The sequence below is a fragment of the Nannobrachium achirus genome, assembly GCF_963921795.1.
Source record: "Nannobrachium achirus genome assembly, chromosome: 7".
Lineage (NCBI taxonomy): Eukaryota > Metazoa > Chordata > Actinopteri > Myctophiformes > Myctophidae > Nannobrachium > Nannobrachium achirus.
Genome location: NC_137816.1, coordinates 31769604 through 31787939, shown reverse-complemented (window position 1 = coordinate 31787939; position 18336 = coordinate 31769604). Strand labels below are relative to the sequence as shown.

The window sequence follows — 18336 nt, the reverse complement described above, 5'->3', positions numbered from 1 at the left end:
CATGTCCAAATAACGCAGCGCCGGACCGTACCGCACATTCCCAAACACAAACAAAAGCAGCGTCGCCCACCGTGGTAACATGTGATTGTATCAATCTCACTATGAAACATCAGTAGCAGACATGTTTACTGGGTTTGATTACTAGTTAGTAGCGCTCCTATTCTGTCAATTTCTTTGATTAGCAAGTAGCAACAGGTTAGCCAGCCACATACAGTAACAACAACAATAAGGGTCGCTTAACAACGACATCATCTGCTTTGCTACTGTTGTGATTGATCAGGCGGTGAACCAATCGCAGAAGACTGCCACTTTGGCAACGCCCATCCCAGAAACGGCTGTAGTAGGAAGGGCTTTCAGACTGAATAATTGAGTGAAACGAAATGAAAATTCAGGCTGAGTGTCAGGCTAATTGTCGCATTGTCACATAAAAAAGCAAAATAACACTTTTGTTTAATACAAGCGTTACTCAACTGAGATTGCACTGAGAAGTGTCTCCCTGTCTCATTTGACAAAGCCGCGTGACGCTTACATCACTTATCATCCTAACAGCCGGTACGGGCCGGGTCCTTATCTTTCAGAACCTGTTCCACCACCTGACGGAGGTGAAGAACGGCGGCGCGGTGAAGATCCCCCAGGTGAAAGGGGACGAGGCGTGGAAGGTGTACTTCGACGACGTGTCCCAGGAGATAGTGGACGAGTTCGCCATGCGATATGGCGTGGAGTCCATCTATCAGGCCATGACGTGAGTACCGCCCTGATCCATGACCCTCCTCCACGCAGCCTCATCCATCACTGTCTCGGAGTGGGAGGAGAAAAGAACAGGAGATGAGCAGAGGAGGGCAGGAGGAAGAGGAGCTGTGAAAGATGTCTCCTCAGCACAATCTGCTTTTGGAGGAGGAGGGAGGATCGAGTCTTGGAAGGGTCTAAATTTGATCGATCAATCGCATACAGGGGGGAGAGAAGAACCTCTTAACCCCCTCTGGGCCCATTGATTACAGGGATACAATCTCTGACCCAATAAACCAGGCCTAGTTAACACTTTGTTGACCGGGGTCTTCCGGGGGGACTATTTGGCCCCTCCTGTTTTCCCTGTAGATCAGGGGTCTTCAACAGGGGGTCCGGGACCCCTAGAGGGTCCTCAGATTTACTACAGGGCGTCATCCAGATCTTTGTGTTAACCACTTGAACCCTAGCATTCAAATTCGGAGAACTTTAGCCAAAAATAGCAGATCTACAAGCTCACAACGCCTCGCAGCGCGAGGCGTTGTGAGCTTACAAGTAGATCTGCTATTTTAGGCAAAGAGCTTTGGTGTAGAGGAGAACAAGAGCAGACTAAGTACAGAGAGAAAGGTCAAGTTTTATAAGTATTGACGGTTCAAGTGGTTAAATATCTGAAAACACAAATTGACATGAATCCAAAATACACTGATGATTGTGCTGTCAAAAGATGAAACCATATGGAATCTATTAACAGGTTTGTGGGGGTCCCTGCTTCATCTCTCTCTCAACTAAGGGGTCCTTGGCCTGAAAACGTTGAAGACCCCTGCTGTACTGTATATCAAATAATTTTTCAGAAAAGGTGCATGCTCACAACACACGCGCTGTGTTTCCATCTCGACTATCCTTCCAGAATAGGGATGTGAATGTGTTTGATAATCTCTGATACTCAACACCTGTGTTGTTGTCTGGTCAACCAGGTGATCATATACTGTAGCGTGACCTGTTTCACATCCATGCTGGAGACCATTCTACCCCCAAATTGATATGTACCATCTTGAAAAGGATTTATGCCAGGGATCCCCAGAAGAGAGATTTATGTAAAATAAATCCAAAAAGCAGATACAAGCTCGCAGCGTGGCACGTTGTGACTATATGAGCTTGTAGATTTGCTATTTTGAATAGCCAACATATAAATGGATAAAGTGTTTAAGATGATTGTGATGCTGTATTAACTACTTTTGCTGGGGACCCCCTGGAGCCCCCCCAAGGACCCCTGGGGTCCCCAGACCACACTTTGAGAACCACTGCCTTAACATTGACTGGAAAGTATAACCTTTAGTTTTTCTCCTGCTGCTGCATCTACTCACTGTTGATCAGGGGTCTTCAACATGTTCAGGCCAAGGACCCCCTTAGTTGAGAAAGAGATAAAGTAGGGACCCCCACAACTTTTTCATAGATTCCATATGGTTTCATTATTTGACAGCACAATCATTAGTGTATTGTGGATTCATGTCCATTTGTATTTTTCAGATGTAACCACTTGAACCATCCATACTTAACTCAGCGGGTGCCCACGCGTCAAACTCTTTGATGTCGCTGGAGGCCCACGACGCGTTTGCCGCGTTTACTGTATTTACAGTAACAACTTTAAATCTCACCGTAAGGTCGGGGCTACGCCGGGATGTAGCCCATTCACCGCGGGTTGCTTCGAATGGACGCTGAGAGCATCGCACGGCCGGTTTTCTCCATATACCTGTACTCCAATGCATTTCCCCATCTTTAACGCCCTTTATCTCTGATGTTTTTTTTATGGCTAAAACTGTGGCAGACTGTGGCAAAATGACCAACTTTTGATCGGCAATCAACAGCTATGATCAACACTGGCCCATACAGTATGTTACACAACAACATCCTGTCTGCGGACATGTGACCAAGTGACGTCATGACGCATGCATTGACGCAGCAGGGCCGTGTGCAATACAATGGTGGCTGGTCTGGGCATCCAGAGGGGATAACTCTGGCTCCATCTAGGGGCAGCCAATGTGTTAATAAACGTGACCTTTCACTCAGTACTTAGTCTGCTCTTTTTCCCCTCTACACCAAACCTCTTTCTATCACACAAAGATTTGGAGGACCCCCTGCAGTAACTCTGAGGACCCCCTGTTGAAGACCCTTGCTGTGGACTATAGTAGTTGTTGTAGTTGTAGTATTAGCTAAGGACATTTCCATCTACCCGGAATTCAGCGCCACCCATCCTAACTATTAGGAGCAGTGCGTGGGTGGCTATTTTTAACGGCGCCTGGGGAGTGGTTAGGGGTTAAGTCAGTCTCTAAATGCTTCTTTCAGCTATAAAGACTTCAAGTACCCCCCCCCCCCCCACCACCCCCCCACCCAAACCTTTGGCCAGAGCCATCGAGCGATTCTCAATGGCTCAGCATCCGGGGACCTCATGCTAGAAAAGCAGTCCCTCAGGGCTCTGTAGGCCTACTAGTGTCTTTTCAGTCCCCTGTTATTGTGGGGAAAGCTTTCATGAAAATAGACGATCGACAAGCAATTTTCTGCGAAAGCCTTAGCATTGGGACATTATGTAGTCCATCGCCTGGAGCAAGGTAGTTTACAGGGGCTAAACGTCTCAGTGATAACCACTTTACTCTGTAAACAATACATCTGTGTTTGCTGCATGCACATGGGCAAACACGTTGTGGGTTTGCTTTCTTCTTCCGAAAATGCACCTGAGTGGACACCAATTAAAAAATGAAATTGTGTGAGATTAATCTTTCATGGCCCTTGGTGTTCCAACAGCTCAAGGCGTGTGCCCTGTGTGCGCAGTTTGGCAATCTATTAACCCATTTAGTGCTCCAGACATGAACGGGTTAAATGTCTAGCGTGCCACTCGCAGGCTCCTATACGCTCCATTGTCTTATTTTGAAGGCCAGAAGTCCATTGCGTAAACACTTCCGGGTTGACGTCATGGCGTCATTCAACGGGAGCGGTCGTCATCCCATGCCGTTTCTAAAATGGCTGATCGATGCCTTTGTTGTTATGTTTTTGTAGCGAGAATCTAATGCCATCCTTGGCTTTAAAAGTGTTGTTTGGAGAAAATGGACATTAACACAATGCCTGCCAAGGGTTAAAAAAAAATCTATCTTAGTACTGCCCGGCTTTTTACAAAAAATGAAAATGAAAATAAAAAAAAAATTAAACATTTTTTGAAAAAAAATAAGCTCTCAGAAGATGTCCATTGCCCCCTTGCAGTTGGCAGAAAAATATAATCAACCCCAAGAAAAATCTATTTTTAGATTAACACACACAAACAATTACAGCATGTGGATGGTGGCCATTTTGGCAGCCATCTTGAAGAAGGTGTGCAGAAAGCTGATTACATGAATAACATTTTTATAATTTTTTATCAGCATCACAGGCTGCCCAAAGAGCTGTGAACACATTGCTGTCTCATATATTAGTGAACAGTGCCCCCCAGTGGCCAAAAACGGTAGAACGTACAGTAACGTGTAAGGCGGTAGATAGCTGGGCAAAATAGAACGTTTATAAACGTGTAAGGCGGCAGATGTGTTAAAGATGAGATTCCCCGTCGGCCTCCATGTTATGGGATTACTATTTTGTGCACGTGGATCCTTGATGATGATGAATCGGCGAGGCCGATCGTGCCCAGACCTTCCGCCGGGCTATTGGGTAAGAACGCCAGCGTTACTCTATATACAGTATTTTACGCAAGTATACTCGGGATCGGCACTCTAAATACTTGAGTATTTTTCACGAGTATACTCGGGATCGGCTAGAAATGAGTTAACAAACAAACAAACTCAATATGAATATATTCAAAGCAGAATAGCAGCACTGCAGCCAGTTGCTGCTACTTGCAATAAACAGAAAGCTGTTATGGATTTGGAGACACAACCGTATAACGAGACACAACGATAACGGTGGTTGCCATTTTCAATTCATCGCTAATTGGGAAGAAACCTTGTATTGTATCTCCATATTTCATCAATTTATGTTTTTAGTTTTCATAAAATTGATTAAATTAATTATTGCTCTTTTTTTTTTACTTCGTAGTCGTAGGTGCAGGCACCTGCACACATCAAAGGGGGCTTGAGCCCCTGCTCTTTAATCCATCTGTAAAAAGTGACCTCTCCAGACCATGAATGCAGTTCTTTTACTATGGTGAAAGAAATGCAAATGCACCTCTTTCCCTGCCATACCTGAAGGCAGCATTCAAGAGAATTGGCTTGTCAAAACTCTCCTGAACTTAAATGCAGCATCTTATGTTGAAAGAATTGCCCTCCCTGTGTAGAAATCCATGCCGTTACGCCACATCTCCAGTATTGACTTGATTATGCTTAGTTCAGTGTGATATCAAGCACTGAAAATAGCCGACCTCTAAGCTCGGAGGTCTGCTATTTTCAGCATTTTCACCTAAATGCCCTTTTAAAAATCAGCCCCTGCCTCTCTAACATTCTCTGCACGTAGGTGTATTGCAAAGTAGCAAATATTTCCAATCTAAAAGCTCACTATCACCTTTTTGCTACTTTATTTTAGCATTTTTTACTATAAAATGACAAAGTAAAAAATAGGGTTGAAATGAGTTACGTCTGTCTTTGTGTTTTATCGTTGATACTTAACCAACGATAAATATTAACAGGAGTTTGTGACTAAAACAATAAGTACATTGGATGCATTGGAACACAGGTGATTTATTTTCCGTTTCCTGAAAAGTAACAGCATTAGACATGCTGTACAGCACAAGGCTTCTGCCCGACAGCAATAGATTGTTCTTTGCGATGGGAGCCGGAGTGGCGTTTTGCTACGTGACGGCCTTGTTACAACGTGAGAGCATTTCACAGACAGCGTATGAGAGGGAATGTGTTACCAGCCAGCCAGCCGCCAGGTTATGGGAGTGCAGACATGCAGAGCTGGATATAAGTGGCTGCTATTACCAGCTAGCAGAGGTGGAGTTAATGCTCTCCTCGCCTCGCCTTGCGTATTAAGCTTCACCAGGATTGTATAAAAGGATTCCTATCTTTCCTTCCCTGCACCCTCCATCATGGAACCTTGACTCCCAATCGCTCCTGACATGATGGGCTTGGATGCATCTCTAATCGGCTACAAAGGCAACCAGCACACAACCAGCACACACCCAGTATACCTATATATCTAGAACAGGGGTGGGTCTTCAACGTTTTCAGGCCAAGGACCCCTTAGTTGAGAGAGAGATGAAGCAGGGACCCCCACAACCTTTTCATAGATTCCATATAGTTTAATCGTTTGACAGAACAATCATCGGTGTATTATGGATTCATGTCAATTTGTGTTTTCAGATATTTAACCGCTTGAATCGTCAATACTCAATAAACTTGACCTTTCACTCTGCTCTTTTTCCCCTCTACGCCAAACCCATTTGCAGAAAATAGCCAATCTACAAGCTCACAATGCCTCGCAGCGCAAGGCATTGTGAGCTTGTAGATCTGCTATTTTTGGCTAAAGTCCTCAGAATAGGGGTCCGCTCACTATCCCGACGGGCCGATGTTCCGACTAGCGTCGGCAGGTTAGTTACTGAGGTACGGTTACTGAGGTTAAGTTTAGGGTTAGGGGTAGAGTTAGGGTTAGTTTTAGTGTCGGAATACCGGCCCGTCGGCACACTGATGCGGACCCCTCAGAATATGGACGCTAGCATTCAAGTGGTTAATATAAAAAGGGAGAAACAAAGTTTGTATCACTCAAAGATTTGGACGACCCCCTGTAGTAACTCTGAGGACCCCCTAGGGGTCCCGGACACCCTCTTGAAAACCCCTGCTCTAGAATATGTCGTCGCTGTCAGGACAGAACCTCGTATCTCCATATTCAAACTCAAAAAATTAAAATGAAATAATCCTAATACAGCGAGTGTCACGCAAAAGCATCAGATCCGCAAGCTTGAAAGCTCGTTTTGAGAAAAGTAACATCTTACGACATTTCTTTTTTCTTTTTCTTTTCTTTATTTTACAGTAATTTTAGCAGTGCCACAATATAAATATACTCTGACACAAGTAAAAGGCCTGCATGTGTTCAAAATTAGTACATTATTGGCATCAAAATATACTCTTTAAAAAATAGCGAATAGCTGTTCTATAAGCTCACAACGCTTTGTGTTGTGGTTGCGTTGAGAGCTTGTGGATCGGCTATTTTCAAATATAAGTAGTAAAAGTAGCTCAGATACCATCACACACCCAGTACACATCTACACTACCTATCCTCCACTCTTCCTCCCCCTTTCTTTGTCTAGCTCTGCTTCTCAGTCTCTGCTTTGCATTTCTCTTTTCCTCACGTTCACTGTCTCCCTCAACCCCCCTGGAAGCACAAATTGATGTCTGTCTGTGTGTGTGCGCGAGCGGGGGGTGTATATAGTACACGTGCTGAAGCGTGCATGTGTGCACTAGCACGAGGCTGAAGGCAGCAGGAAGTGGCGTTTCTCTTTTTGAAAATGAGCTTGGGAGATACAGCAGCGCTCTGAGAGCACCGCGGGGATTGAGTTGATGCCATCACTGCTCTCTCTCTCTCTCTCTCTCTCTCTCTCTCTCTCTCTCTCTCTCTCTCTCTCTCTCTCCCTCCCTCTGCTCGCCTCCCCCAAGTGCTCCTGGGTAATTTGGAGTCTGAAAGCAGAGTAATTAATTAGGCCTCCCGATGTGTGTGTGTGTGTGTGTGTGTGTGTGTGTGTGTGTGTGTGTGTGTGTGTGTGTGTGTGTGTGTGTGTGTGTGTGTGTGTGTGTGTGTGTGTGTGTGTGTGTGTGCGTGCGTGCGTGTTCGTTCACGTGTGCGTGTGTTTGTGCGCACAATACTACAGTATACTGCATGTGTGTGCATAATGCTTAATGCATGCACATGTGAGTGTGCCTGTACATTTTTGTGTGTGTGTGTGTGTGTGTGTGTGTGTGTGTGTGTGTGTGTGTGTGTGTGTGTGTGTGTGTGTGTGTGTGTGTGTGTGTGTGTGTGTGTGTGTGTGTGTGTGTGTGTGTGTGTGTGCGCGCGCGCGCGTGTGTGCGTGTGTGCGCGCGCATGTGTGTGTGTGTCCCTTTGGTTGTTATTGCATGGTGAGGACTGTAATAAATCATTTACCAAACAGTTTATGTTAATGTACCACACAGGATTTCCCCCTCTCTTGTTAAAATGGACCATTCAGCATCTTGGTCCCATCTTCCAAGGACCTCTGGTGCATTGAACCGAAGCAAAGACAGCACTCAGTTGTCATTTCTAACAAGCTTTTGTGCAATATTTATCGACTGAGCACCTCCAAAACCTCATAACAAATGGATTTTGGTGTCAAAATCAGCAGGCAGCATTATTAGTACCGCTATAGCAGCCGGGCTCCAAGGATGCCGATGTTGGCCCTTCAGTCTGTCATTCCAACACTTTGGAAGTTATCTTGAAGACCATTGACTGGATTTTAATGGAATTCCCTATGCATTCTCCCCTGAACCGATGTATTGATTTTGGCCACCCTGCGCCTCTTTTCCTCTAGCTAGCACCACCTCCAGGCCAAAATGTCAACATTTCACACCAGAGATCGAATAACAAAAAAGGCAGAATGAACTTGCAAGATACCTAAAAATATAATGACTAGATGACAGTTGTCCATCTAACACTAGCAAATTCCATATATTTTCATTGTGTTTGATTTATTTACATTCTATAAAATCCGTATGCAATGAACAGATATGAATGTGTATAATTCTGCCGGATATATTGTTACTTATAAGTCACTTTACTCACTTTCTATACTGTTCACATACTGTTCATATGCTCAAATTAATTAAAGCAGTCTTTGCATCCATTTGCTGTGAGGCTCATGTGGTTGTGGAAGTCCCAGTTTACAGAATTGAATATAAAATGTACTCTAGGCATTTTGGTTGTGGTACATGCATATGCACGTACAGTACACACATCTTATCTAAGTCAAACATGCATGCATGCACACACATGCGTGGACTCACTCACATACAGTATGTACATATGCGCGTGGCTGCACGCATGCACACGCACAACCACAGGCTGTACCGTATGCACACATAGCTGAATGAAAGGTGTTACCATTACCAATGATAATCATCATTAAGACGTTGATTGACAGACTGATTGACCATTCAGCACCATTCAGTACAAACGGGAGCATTGAATGAACCACCTCAGACGAAGATGCAACAACATTAAGAGAACTTCTAACAGGGTGGTCTCCATCTAAGGAGGTTTGTCATTTAATCTGACATCTTCTACGTCTGTCCATGGGATATGATCCCATTAAAATCACCCACGTGTACCCATACATTAGACAAATGTAGCTTATCTACACAATCATCCCATTGTCTGACTATATCAGCGGTCTAACAGCCCTCGCCCTCTCCTCCCATCCTGTCATTGGCAGGACAGATGTATATTCCATGTCTTGTTATCTCATTTATTAGTGTCCCTATCAACTGTGACCCTAGGTCAATGGTTCTCAATGTGGGGTCTGGGGGCCGCCAGGGGCCCTTGTGGAGGTATAGACCATACAGTCACTTTGTTTCCATTTATACACACTCAAGATTTTAAATTACACAGAGCGTTATTAAAGCATGATTAATATAGCGTTATCAAACTGGAGGTCTTTGCAATGACAAAGGTTGAGAATAACTGTCCTAGTTGACCCACCCTGATGAGAGAAATGGTTTGATAAAGACCATAACTCACATCGTTGCATACCCTTGTGAGGAGGACATACTGTAGGTAAAAAAACCCTAATTGGTCTGCTAGGAAGACTAGATACCACATCCCTGACATGCTACTGTATATACATTAATAATTAAATCATACTGTCCAGATACATAATGCATAACATCGTAAATGTATACCTGCATGACGTTTGAGGAACCTTTTTTAGATGAGCCCACAAGTCTTCATGCGTGTCAACTTTAACCAGTTTAAGCCCTATTTGTATACCCTTTTAATGTCTGAAAAACGTCTTCCTATAATGACACGCCCAAAATAGGGACACCAGGTTGAAAGTGGCTAACCCTGGCAGTGCTCCCAGACAAGCCTCATACTGAGCATCCTTCCCTCACATCTCAGCCACTGAATACATGGTGCCCATAAACACAATTACACACAAGAACACAAGGAAAACTGTCATTCCAGTTATGGGGACACTGACATTAGACAGAGACAGAAATATCTGTTCCGGGATCAGTTCCAATGGTGTATGTGTGTACACTCCTGTCACAGTGATAGATGTGCAGAGGATGAGGTTGAAGAGGGCACAGATATGTATTATTAAAAGTAAGGCAAGTAAAAGTCCTGCATTCGAAATGTATTTGAGTAAGAAAGTACAAAAGTATTGGCATCACATTTAAAGTACCAAAGATAAAATGACTCCTGGCATTCTTGATCTGTCTCTATAGCTACTGTAAGGTCATCATGAATATCCACCTGGGGATCAGAGAGCCCATGGAGACCCTTGTCATATGCTTTAATATGCAATTCAAATAAATAATAAATAACCTCTGAGAAGTAATGAGCATGTGATTATTAAGTTGATATGTAAAGATCTTAGTATCATATGACCGCAGCTACACAGCCACATGCCTTTGGTCCACCTCTCCTGGGGCGGCAGTGGCTCAGGCGGTAGATCGGCCGCTAGGTTCCCAGTTCGATCCTGGGCTCCCCCAGAGTTGGTGTCAAAGTGTCAAGAGCAAGAAACTGAACCCCTCATTGCTCCCGATGAGCAGGTCGGTGCCTTGCATGGTTCCCTCCGCCATCGGTGTGTGAATGGGTGATTGCAATGCACTATCATTGTAAAGAGCCTTGGATAAAGGCGCAATATAAATGGACCATTTACCATGTGAGGTTTCAGTGACGCGTTTCAGTGAGATCTTTTGTTTCCTCTTGAATAGGAATCGTGTTGGCTGCCACCAACTGTTGATATATGAGCTGTAAATGTATTAGTGAGTTATAATGGGAAGAAGTCTCTCCCACATTGTTTGGTGAAGCAGGAACATGCAGTGTTACAATGAGCATATGCTGCTGCTCGCCGCCTCTCAGCCTCCAACAGTTCATTACTGCTAGGAAGTTATTGTCACAGATGGTGTGTGTGTGTGTGTGTGTGTGTGTGTGTGTGTGTGTGTGTGTGTGTGTGTGTGTGTGTGTGTGTGTGTGTGTGTGTGTGTGTGTGTGTGTGTGTGTGTGTGTGTGTGTGTGTGTGTGTGTGTGTGTGTGTGCGCGTGCGTGCGTGTGTGATCTCAGCGAATCAGAAGTGTCAACCCACGCAGTCACGCACCATTCTTGCTGTCTGCTGAGGCTGAGGTAGAGAGGGAAGATGTAACCCTTTATGCAAAGAAAAGTTTCCCTTTCTTGGCCCAGTTTGAACTTGAATTGAGCACACAGATCAATGTGATATACGGATTTATTTAAAAATGAAAGTGAAACATAGCCACCTTAACGTGCCGCTTGTACTGAAGTTAAAATTATAGACTATGTGGTGGCAAGCAACATTGGATATTTGATGTCAGGCAGAAACCTCTTATCTCTCCATATTTTATTTGTGTTGTTGTTTTTTTTTCGTAATTGATTGCCCTATATATCATACTACCGTGTCACACAGAAATAGCAGATCTGTAAGCTTGAAACATATTTTGAGCTTGTAGATCTGCTACTGCTACTTTTGCTATTTTTGAATTTGAATACTGAAAAGTTTCTTCGTTCCTGATCTCACCTATGGCCGTGAAATATGGGCCAATATGCCCAAAAGTGCGAGATTTCAGATTGCAAGCAGCCAAAATGGGTTCCTGGCAGGAGGGTAGCTGGCATGGTGAGAGGCTCATTCATCCGTGAGAGACTCTGGGAAGGGCCACTTCTCCTTTTTGTAAGAAAGGAGCCAGTTGAGGTGCATCTTGTAAAGGATGCCTCCTGGTCGCCTCCTCTGGGAGGTTTTCCCAGGCACATCCAGTTGGTTGGAGGCCACAGCACCAGGTGGAGGGATTATATCTCCACGCTGGTCTGGGAAACCATTCAGGATCGTTCCCAGTCATAGCTGGCTAATGTGGCCAAAATTAGTCTGAGAGGTCCCCTGCTGGAACTCTCACTTCGGATAAGCAGTTGAAGATGGATGGATGTTGGATAAATCCAACATGATAAAGTTAAAATTGCTGACCATTTAGGGTGGTTTAGCAACACTGCTAAATGGTACTAGGGATGGGACGATACGCGATATTATCGTTTATCGTGATAAAAAAACACTCACGATAATCGTATCGTGGAGATTTCATTTATCGTGATATCGTCCTCCGTCATGCTCTGGGATCAATTCACCCTGTATTTGCCGAGCTGCATATGTGGTACCACTTAAACCCTCTATAATTCGTAAAAGCTATTTATAATATTCCGTACTTACTTGATACAGTCTTTGCGACGTGTTGTGAGCTTGTAGATCTGCTATTTTTTGGCGAATGTTCTGCCCCAGGATAATAGATGTTTGGGATTATTTTGATTATCGCGATAATATTGTAAATCGCAATTTCTTTGGTCACAATAATCGTGATATGAAATTTTCATATCGTCCTATCCCTAGATGGTACCACATTCAAAAAGCAGTGTGTGTGTGTCTATTAGAACCAAGCAGAACTAATGGTGTTAAATCCAGTCTGGGTAATCATTCACCAGGGGGAAAGGTGTGTGGATAACATCAGCACAAAACCTTTTTGGTTTTATTTCTTTTAGTAAATCCCTTCACATTAAGACAAAACACTTGGGGAGCCTGTTGCAACCGCAAGCTGCAAGAGGCGAGTAAATGGCTTTACTCAAGGGAAACATTAACGGTAGAGATTAGAGACCAGGCCATGCTTACTCATACACTCTCCCCTCACAAATTGTGCCATTTATTTGGTGGGATTCGACTCAGCAAAATTCATGGATTAAAGTTCTCAGTCGCCACGATTTCAGTCTTTTGTATTCCATAGAAGAAGCATGTTAAGCAACGAAAATAGCCTTTCAACAAGCTCTCGCTTGTAGAAAGGCTATTTTAAAGGAGCTATAGTCAACTTTTTAATTGTAGGGCCGACACTTTGTTTACATCCTAGTCTATAGACTAGAATGTAAACAAAGTGTAGGTCTGACAATGGCCAAAATTATTATTTTATCATTATTTTACGCTTGTTGTGGTCATTTTTTTTTTTTTTAAAGATTTGTTTTTGGGCTTTTTGCCTTTATTTGATAGGATAGTAGACTGTCAGGAAATGGGGAGAGAGATGGGGAATGACATGCGGCAAAGGTCGTCCGGATCGGGAATCGAACTGGCGACGCCAGCAGGCATCATTGCCTAGTATATGATACGCGGCTTGACCACCAGGCCAGCGGGCGCCCCGTTGTGGTCATTTTTGAATAGAAACACATATATGAAGCTTATTTTTTTATAAAATATTTTCGAAACCTTATTTTTATTTTAGCATCCGTTTTTCAAGAAAAAGTTGACTATAGCTCCTTTAATGTTAGAGCATATGAAATGGTCAAACTAGCAATAGGGAATTTAAGGAGCCCGTTTCTACTACCGCGATGTGAGGCGGGAGCCGCGGGACTGCGGCTGCTATGGCGCAATCACCGCTGCGGTCCAAATCATTAAGCAAACAGCTGTCGGCGACGGGGTCCCACCCCTTTTACTGAACGCTTTGGTTCCCGTGGTGACGCGTCTATACAGCAGTCGTGGCTGCAGCGGCAGCAGGTTGATCTATCGAGCGCTGATCATTTCCGGTTACCGTTGTCATCTGCCGTAGCCGTCGAAAGCTTAAATAGCCTAATATGTTCAGATCAGAAGTATCCATCATAAAAACCCTAATGGTCTCAGATATTTCATAAAAGCAAAGGTTAAAGCCTCAATCTGTGATGAATCCAACTGGTTGGCAGTGGAGCAATGTTACTAAAACATCACCGTTTTACATATTATTGTCTTCATTGTTTAGGACAGGAAACAGCACTAGTGTCGGGGGCTCCTTTGACACCGTTTCACATATCGCACATTAGTTTTTCAGCGATTTTATTTAGCTTGAATCCATGAAAACTCCAGCTGTGTTTCCATGCTACCGGCACCTGCTGTGGTGTTCAGCACGTTGACCATGCTGTGCTCTCTGCTTCTTCTCCCTTGCAGGCATTTCTCCTGTCTGTCCTCCAAGTACATGTGTCCTGGCGTGCCGGCGGTGATGAGCAACCTCCTGGCTAACATCAACGCCTACTTCGCCCACACCACCACCACCACCACCACCACCGCCTCGGCCTCCGACCGATTCGCCGCCTCCAACTTTGGCGTAAGAACCTCACTTTATAGAGGGGGAGGCAGAGATAATTGAAAAGTTCTGTGTTGAAATGTAAATGTATTCATTCATTTATTCTTCGCTCTGAAATACGGATCATTCCATTCAGAAAAGGTTGGTGTTTTTGGTAGGAAACGGGCCTTAATAATGCAAGGAGTTTTGCAAAGCTTTGTTGGTCAGATTTACACTATTTCATTCAGTGCTTGTAACCCAGCTTGAAATTCTGTCTGATTTGCTCCGTTCAGCAGATTTCCTTTTTTCTCACAGTAGCAAAGTGAGAGAGAGAGAAAAAAATAAAAAAATAAATCTGTTGAACTGAGCGAGTCAGTCTGGATTTCAGGCAACTTGAAAGCTGCACTGTGCACATGTCCAAATATTTGGAACAGAGGATGCCTCACTTGTTTTTTTTCTGTAAATTATGAACCTAGTGAGTTGATACTGCACACGGGCCTAGCTGTGCACATCAAGGACCTTGGTGTGCCAAGTGGTGTGGCAGTGTACAGTGTCAAGGTGACACTTAAGCTGTGTGTCACTGACCTGCCGTTAGAGTGAAATTGAGGTGGAATAAAGTAGAGTGTAACATGAATTATTAAAAAAGGGGGGGAAAAAGTTAGTCTGCCCCAAGAGCCACCTGTCTAAAAAAAGAGTTATGCTGTTGAAATCACTGAAGTCCCCGAAGTGCTCAGTGGTCCCTGATAGAACGTTTAACAAGCTTATGTAGCCAGGCGTCAAAGATATTCAGGCCAGCAAATCAGCATTTTCAGCATTTATGCTTAAAAAGTTCTTATTCCAGGTAATCGGAAATGAATCACTGGAGGCATATTACATGGCCCAGGGACTCAGTTTACAAAATGTTTCGTCTTTCTTAACAGAGGGAGAAGTTTGTCAAACTGCTGGATCAACTTCACAACTCGCTGAGGATTGACCTCTCCAAATATCGGGTATGTTTCACTCTGTTTCTTCTTATTGAGTGCATGCCTTTGTGCCCTGGAACAACCCACATTGCACAGCAGCTATGGTAAACCTCCCAACACCCAACAGAAGAAGTGTGGAGGAGTACGCCGTCACCAGTTGCCGCTAATTCTTCAAGAATCAAGAATCTACTTTGTTGTCATGTCACATGTTTGTAAGGAAGTGTGTGGGCGGGGGTGAAAAAAATATAACGGCGAAGAAGTGTGTTGTAAAGAACAAAATCTAACCTCATTATGTCAGGATTCAAATTCAAAAATGGCTCAAATAGTAGATCTACAAGCTGTGGATCTGTTATCTTTGATGCTTATTTTTACGCAGAATGTGATCAAGTAGGGCATTAATCTTTGAAAAAACACAAAATAAAAAATATGGAGATAAGAGTTCCCTGCCCGACAGCAACAATACACATTACATAAAAAGAAAAGCATGTAGGCTACAGTACAGTGTGTTTAGGGAGGTGAAACATAAGGTTCAAAAAGTGGTCGGCACACATCGGCAGGTCCATGTACTTTAGCAGCAGGTATGTCCATGATTATAAAATAAATGCATTGGCAGGGCCATATAATAATGGTATAGGCCAGGGCAAAGACTTCACTGGTAAAACAAAACTTGGCAGATCCACAAGGAAAGTAAAATCCAAAGGAAATGGTTCCAGTTGACAGGCCAGCCTGGTGACAGGCGGTGATCTGGTCTTATTTTGTTCAACAGGCTGATGGTAGCTGGGTGGAAAATGTGGGGATCTTGCCATGGTTGTAGCAGAGGTGTGAACAGATTGTGGCTGGGGTGGGGTGGTGATTAATTCATTTTAAGATGAATGTCTAATCCACTTCACGATGAGGTCTCCTGCCAAAAAGGACAGATTTTCAAGCTAACAACCTAACGCAGAGCCAGACTCTTGTGGTTGTCCTTGACCTCCAGGGGAGCCAGGGGAGCCCGGCAGAGTCATTGACCTCCAAGGGAGTCAAGGGAGCCTGGCTTTCCAGGCTGTCCTTGACCTCCAGGGGCCAGCGACAGCAAGCAATACCGTACTAATGAATATGCATTAGGCTTTAATTTGTTACACAGAATGTACGAGGGTGATGCTTGTGTGTGTGCGTGCGTGCGTGCGTGCGTGAGTGAGTGAGTGAGTGAGTGAGTGAGCGAGCGAGTGCCCAGCGAGTGAGTGCCCAGCAAGCCAAATGACGTCATGATGACGTTAATGATAACATCCTCTGGTGACTCCGGTGACGTTCAGAACTAGGCCAGATCATAGCCCATATGGGGAAGATCTTGACATCAATACCAGGACTTACAGTAATGGATTATTGTTATTGTTTGTAATGTTAGTTGAAATATTAGCATGTAAGGTTATATTCTGGGACATATCTGACTAGCCTCGATTAGACCCCCTCTGATTAATCCAGGACGTCCGTTTTGGTGGGCAGGATTTATGTTGATTGAAATCAGGTGATATTCTAGGGTTAGGGTCCTGACCGTGCTTGCTGGGTGAGTGAGTGAGTGAGTGAGTGAGTGAGTGAGTGTGTGTGTGTGTGTGTGTGTGTGTGTGTGTGTGTGTGTGTGTGTGTGTGTGTGTGTGTGTGTGTGTGTGTGTGTGTGTGTGTGTGTGTGTGTGTGTGTGTGTGTGTGTGTGTGTGCGTGCGTGCGTGCGTGCGAGCGCGCGCGCGCGTGCGTGCGTGCGAGTGCGTGCGAGTGCGTGCGTTCGTGTGTGTGTGTGACAGCGAGAGAGAGAGAGGCCATGTCGAACCTATGTCGGTCAAAGGTCGTGCATATTTGCTGTATAGATCTCTAATGACTTTGTGCGTCCTGGGGTTCTGAGTATTGTTGTGTGGAACGGTGCTGCTGCCACGAGAAGAAACCACTTTACTCTCATTAGAGTGCTCAATGGACGGCAATGTATAAGCAATACTCTGTCACGCACACTGTTCTTCAACATGAAGAAAATGACAACGACAAAAAAAATCTAATTTAATCAGTTATGGATGGATTGAGAAAATCACTAGGCTATGTGGCTGTTAAACAGAATGCGCGCGTGTGTGTGTGCTCGCGTGTGCATTTGTGTCAGAGAATTAGGAGGTTTACTATCCCCACTGGAACCCTATTCAGAGAATGCAGTATGATTGCCATCTGCGTCCCTCATGGCTAATTTATGCTCACATTATCGAACGCTGGAAATAGACGATCTACAAGCCACCGGCGCGGTGCGGACGCAGTGCCTCGTGGGCTTGCAGAGCGGCTATTTCCGGCGAGCAACACTGACGTACGATGAACATATACTGTATACTGTAAATCAGGCTTCAGTGTCTGGAGGAGATGGCCCTGTTGTCTACTCAGGAAGATTGAAATCACTTTCTCCCAAGAACAAACCCATGGGAGTTAATCCTGTTACAAACACCCTCCTGTGTCCACGCACGCATACACACACGCATGCATGCACGCACGCACAAAAGTGTACACACTACACACACAAAAGCACAGACCTAGCCACAAGACACATACTGTAGACACACAGATATACTACACTCAGTGGCACGCACATTCAATCTCCACTACACACGCACCCACTGTACACGCCTATATGCGTGCGCACACACACACTAGGGCATTAACGACTTGTGATTTTAGCAAGTCGACTCGACTCAGTAAAAAGTTGAGTTGAAGTCGACTTTATCGGTTGATGGCGTCATCACATTGACCGGGGGATGAACGGGGAACAAACCCCGAAAATGACTTACCTCCGGACGTCATAGAATAGTCAACAAGCAATCCTACAGTTTGAATGCTGTACATTACACACGCACACATAGAGCAAAAATAATGATAGAAAAAATACAGAGCACCTTTTTGTTTAAGTTCGACTTTTCGACTTTCCCTGGTGGGAGTCGACTTGTCTAATGAAGTCGACTGAGTCGACTTGTCGACTTTTTGGTTAATGCCCTAACACATGCACGCACGCACACACACACACACACACACACACACACACACACACACACACACACACACACACACACACACACACACACACACACACACACACACGCCCATGCACACATTCACACATAGTTACGGTACTGTGCACATTTATTGTACATACACATACAACACACTAGATTTCAATCAAGGAATACTAGTAAGATGCCTCAGGGCGACATGCGACCAAGGTCGCGACAATTCTTGGCCATCTGGCCAGTGATGTATATCGGACCAGTTACCCATATATGGAGACCCCTGTTAACCATATAGGGAGATCCATGTACTGTATATGGTACATCCCCTTTATGCCCATACATGGAGATCCCTGTCTGAACCAGCCACACAG

The 18336-nt window shown here is 44.4% G+C and overlaps 1 protein-coding gene across 1 annotated transcript in view; it reads left to right on the top strand.

Moving 5' to 3' along the window:
* unc13c (unc-13 homolog C (C. elegans)) overlaps positions 1-18336 on the top strand; it is a gene marked incomplete at both ends in the record, with an annotated part of 262328 nt that overhangs the window by 88470 nt on the left and 155522 nt on the right. The window contains 3 exons of the mRNA XM_080729663.1: positions 579-742; positions 13883-14039; positions 14918-14986. Of these exons, the coding sequence (XP_080585789.1) occupies positions 579-742; positions 13883-14039; positions 14918-14986 (390 nt within the window). The remainder of the gene's footprint in view (positions 1-578; positions 743-13882; positions 14040-14917; positions 14987-18336) is intronic.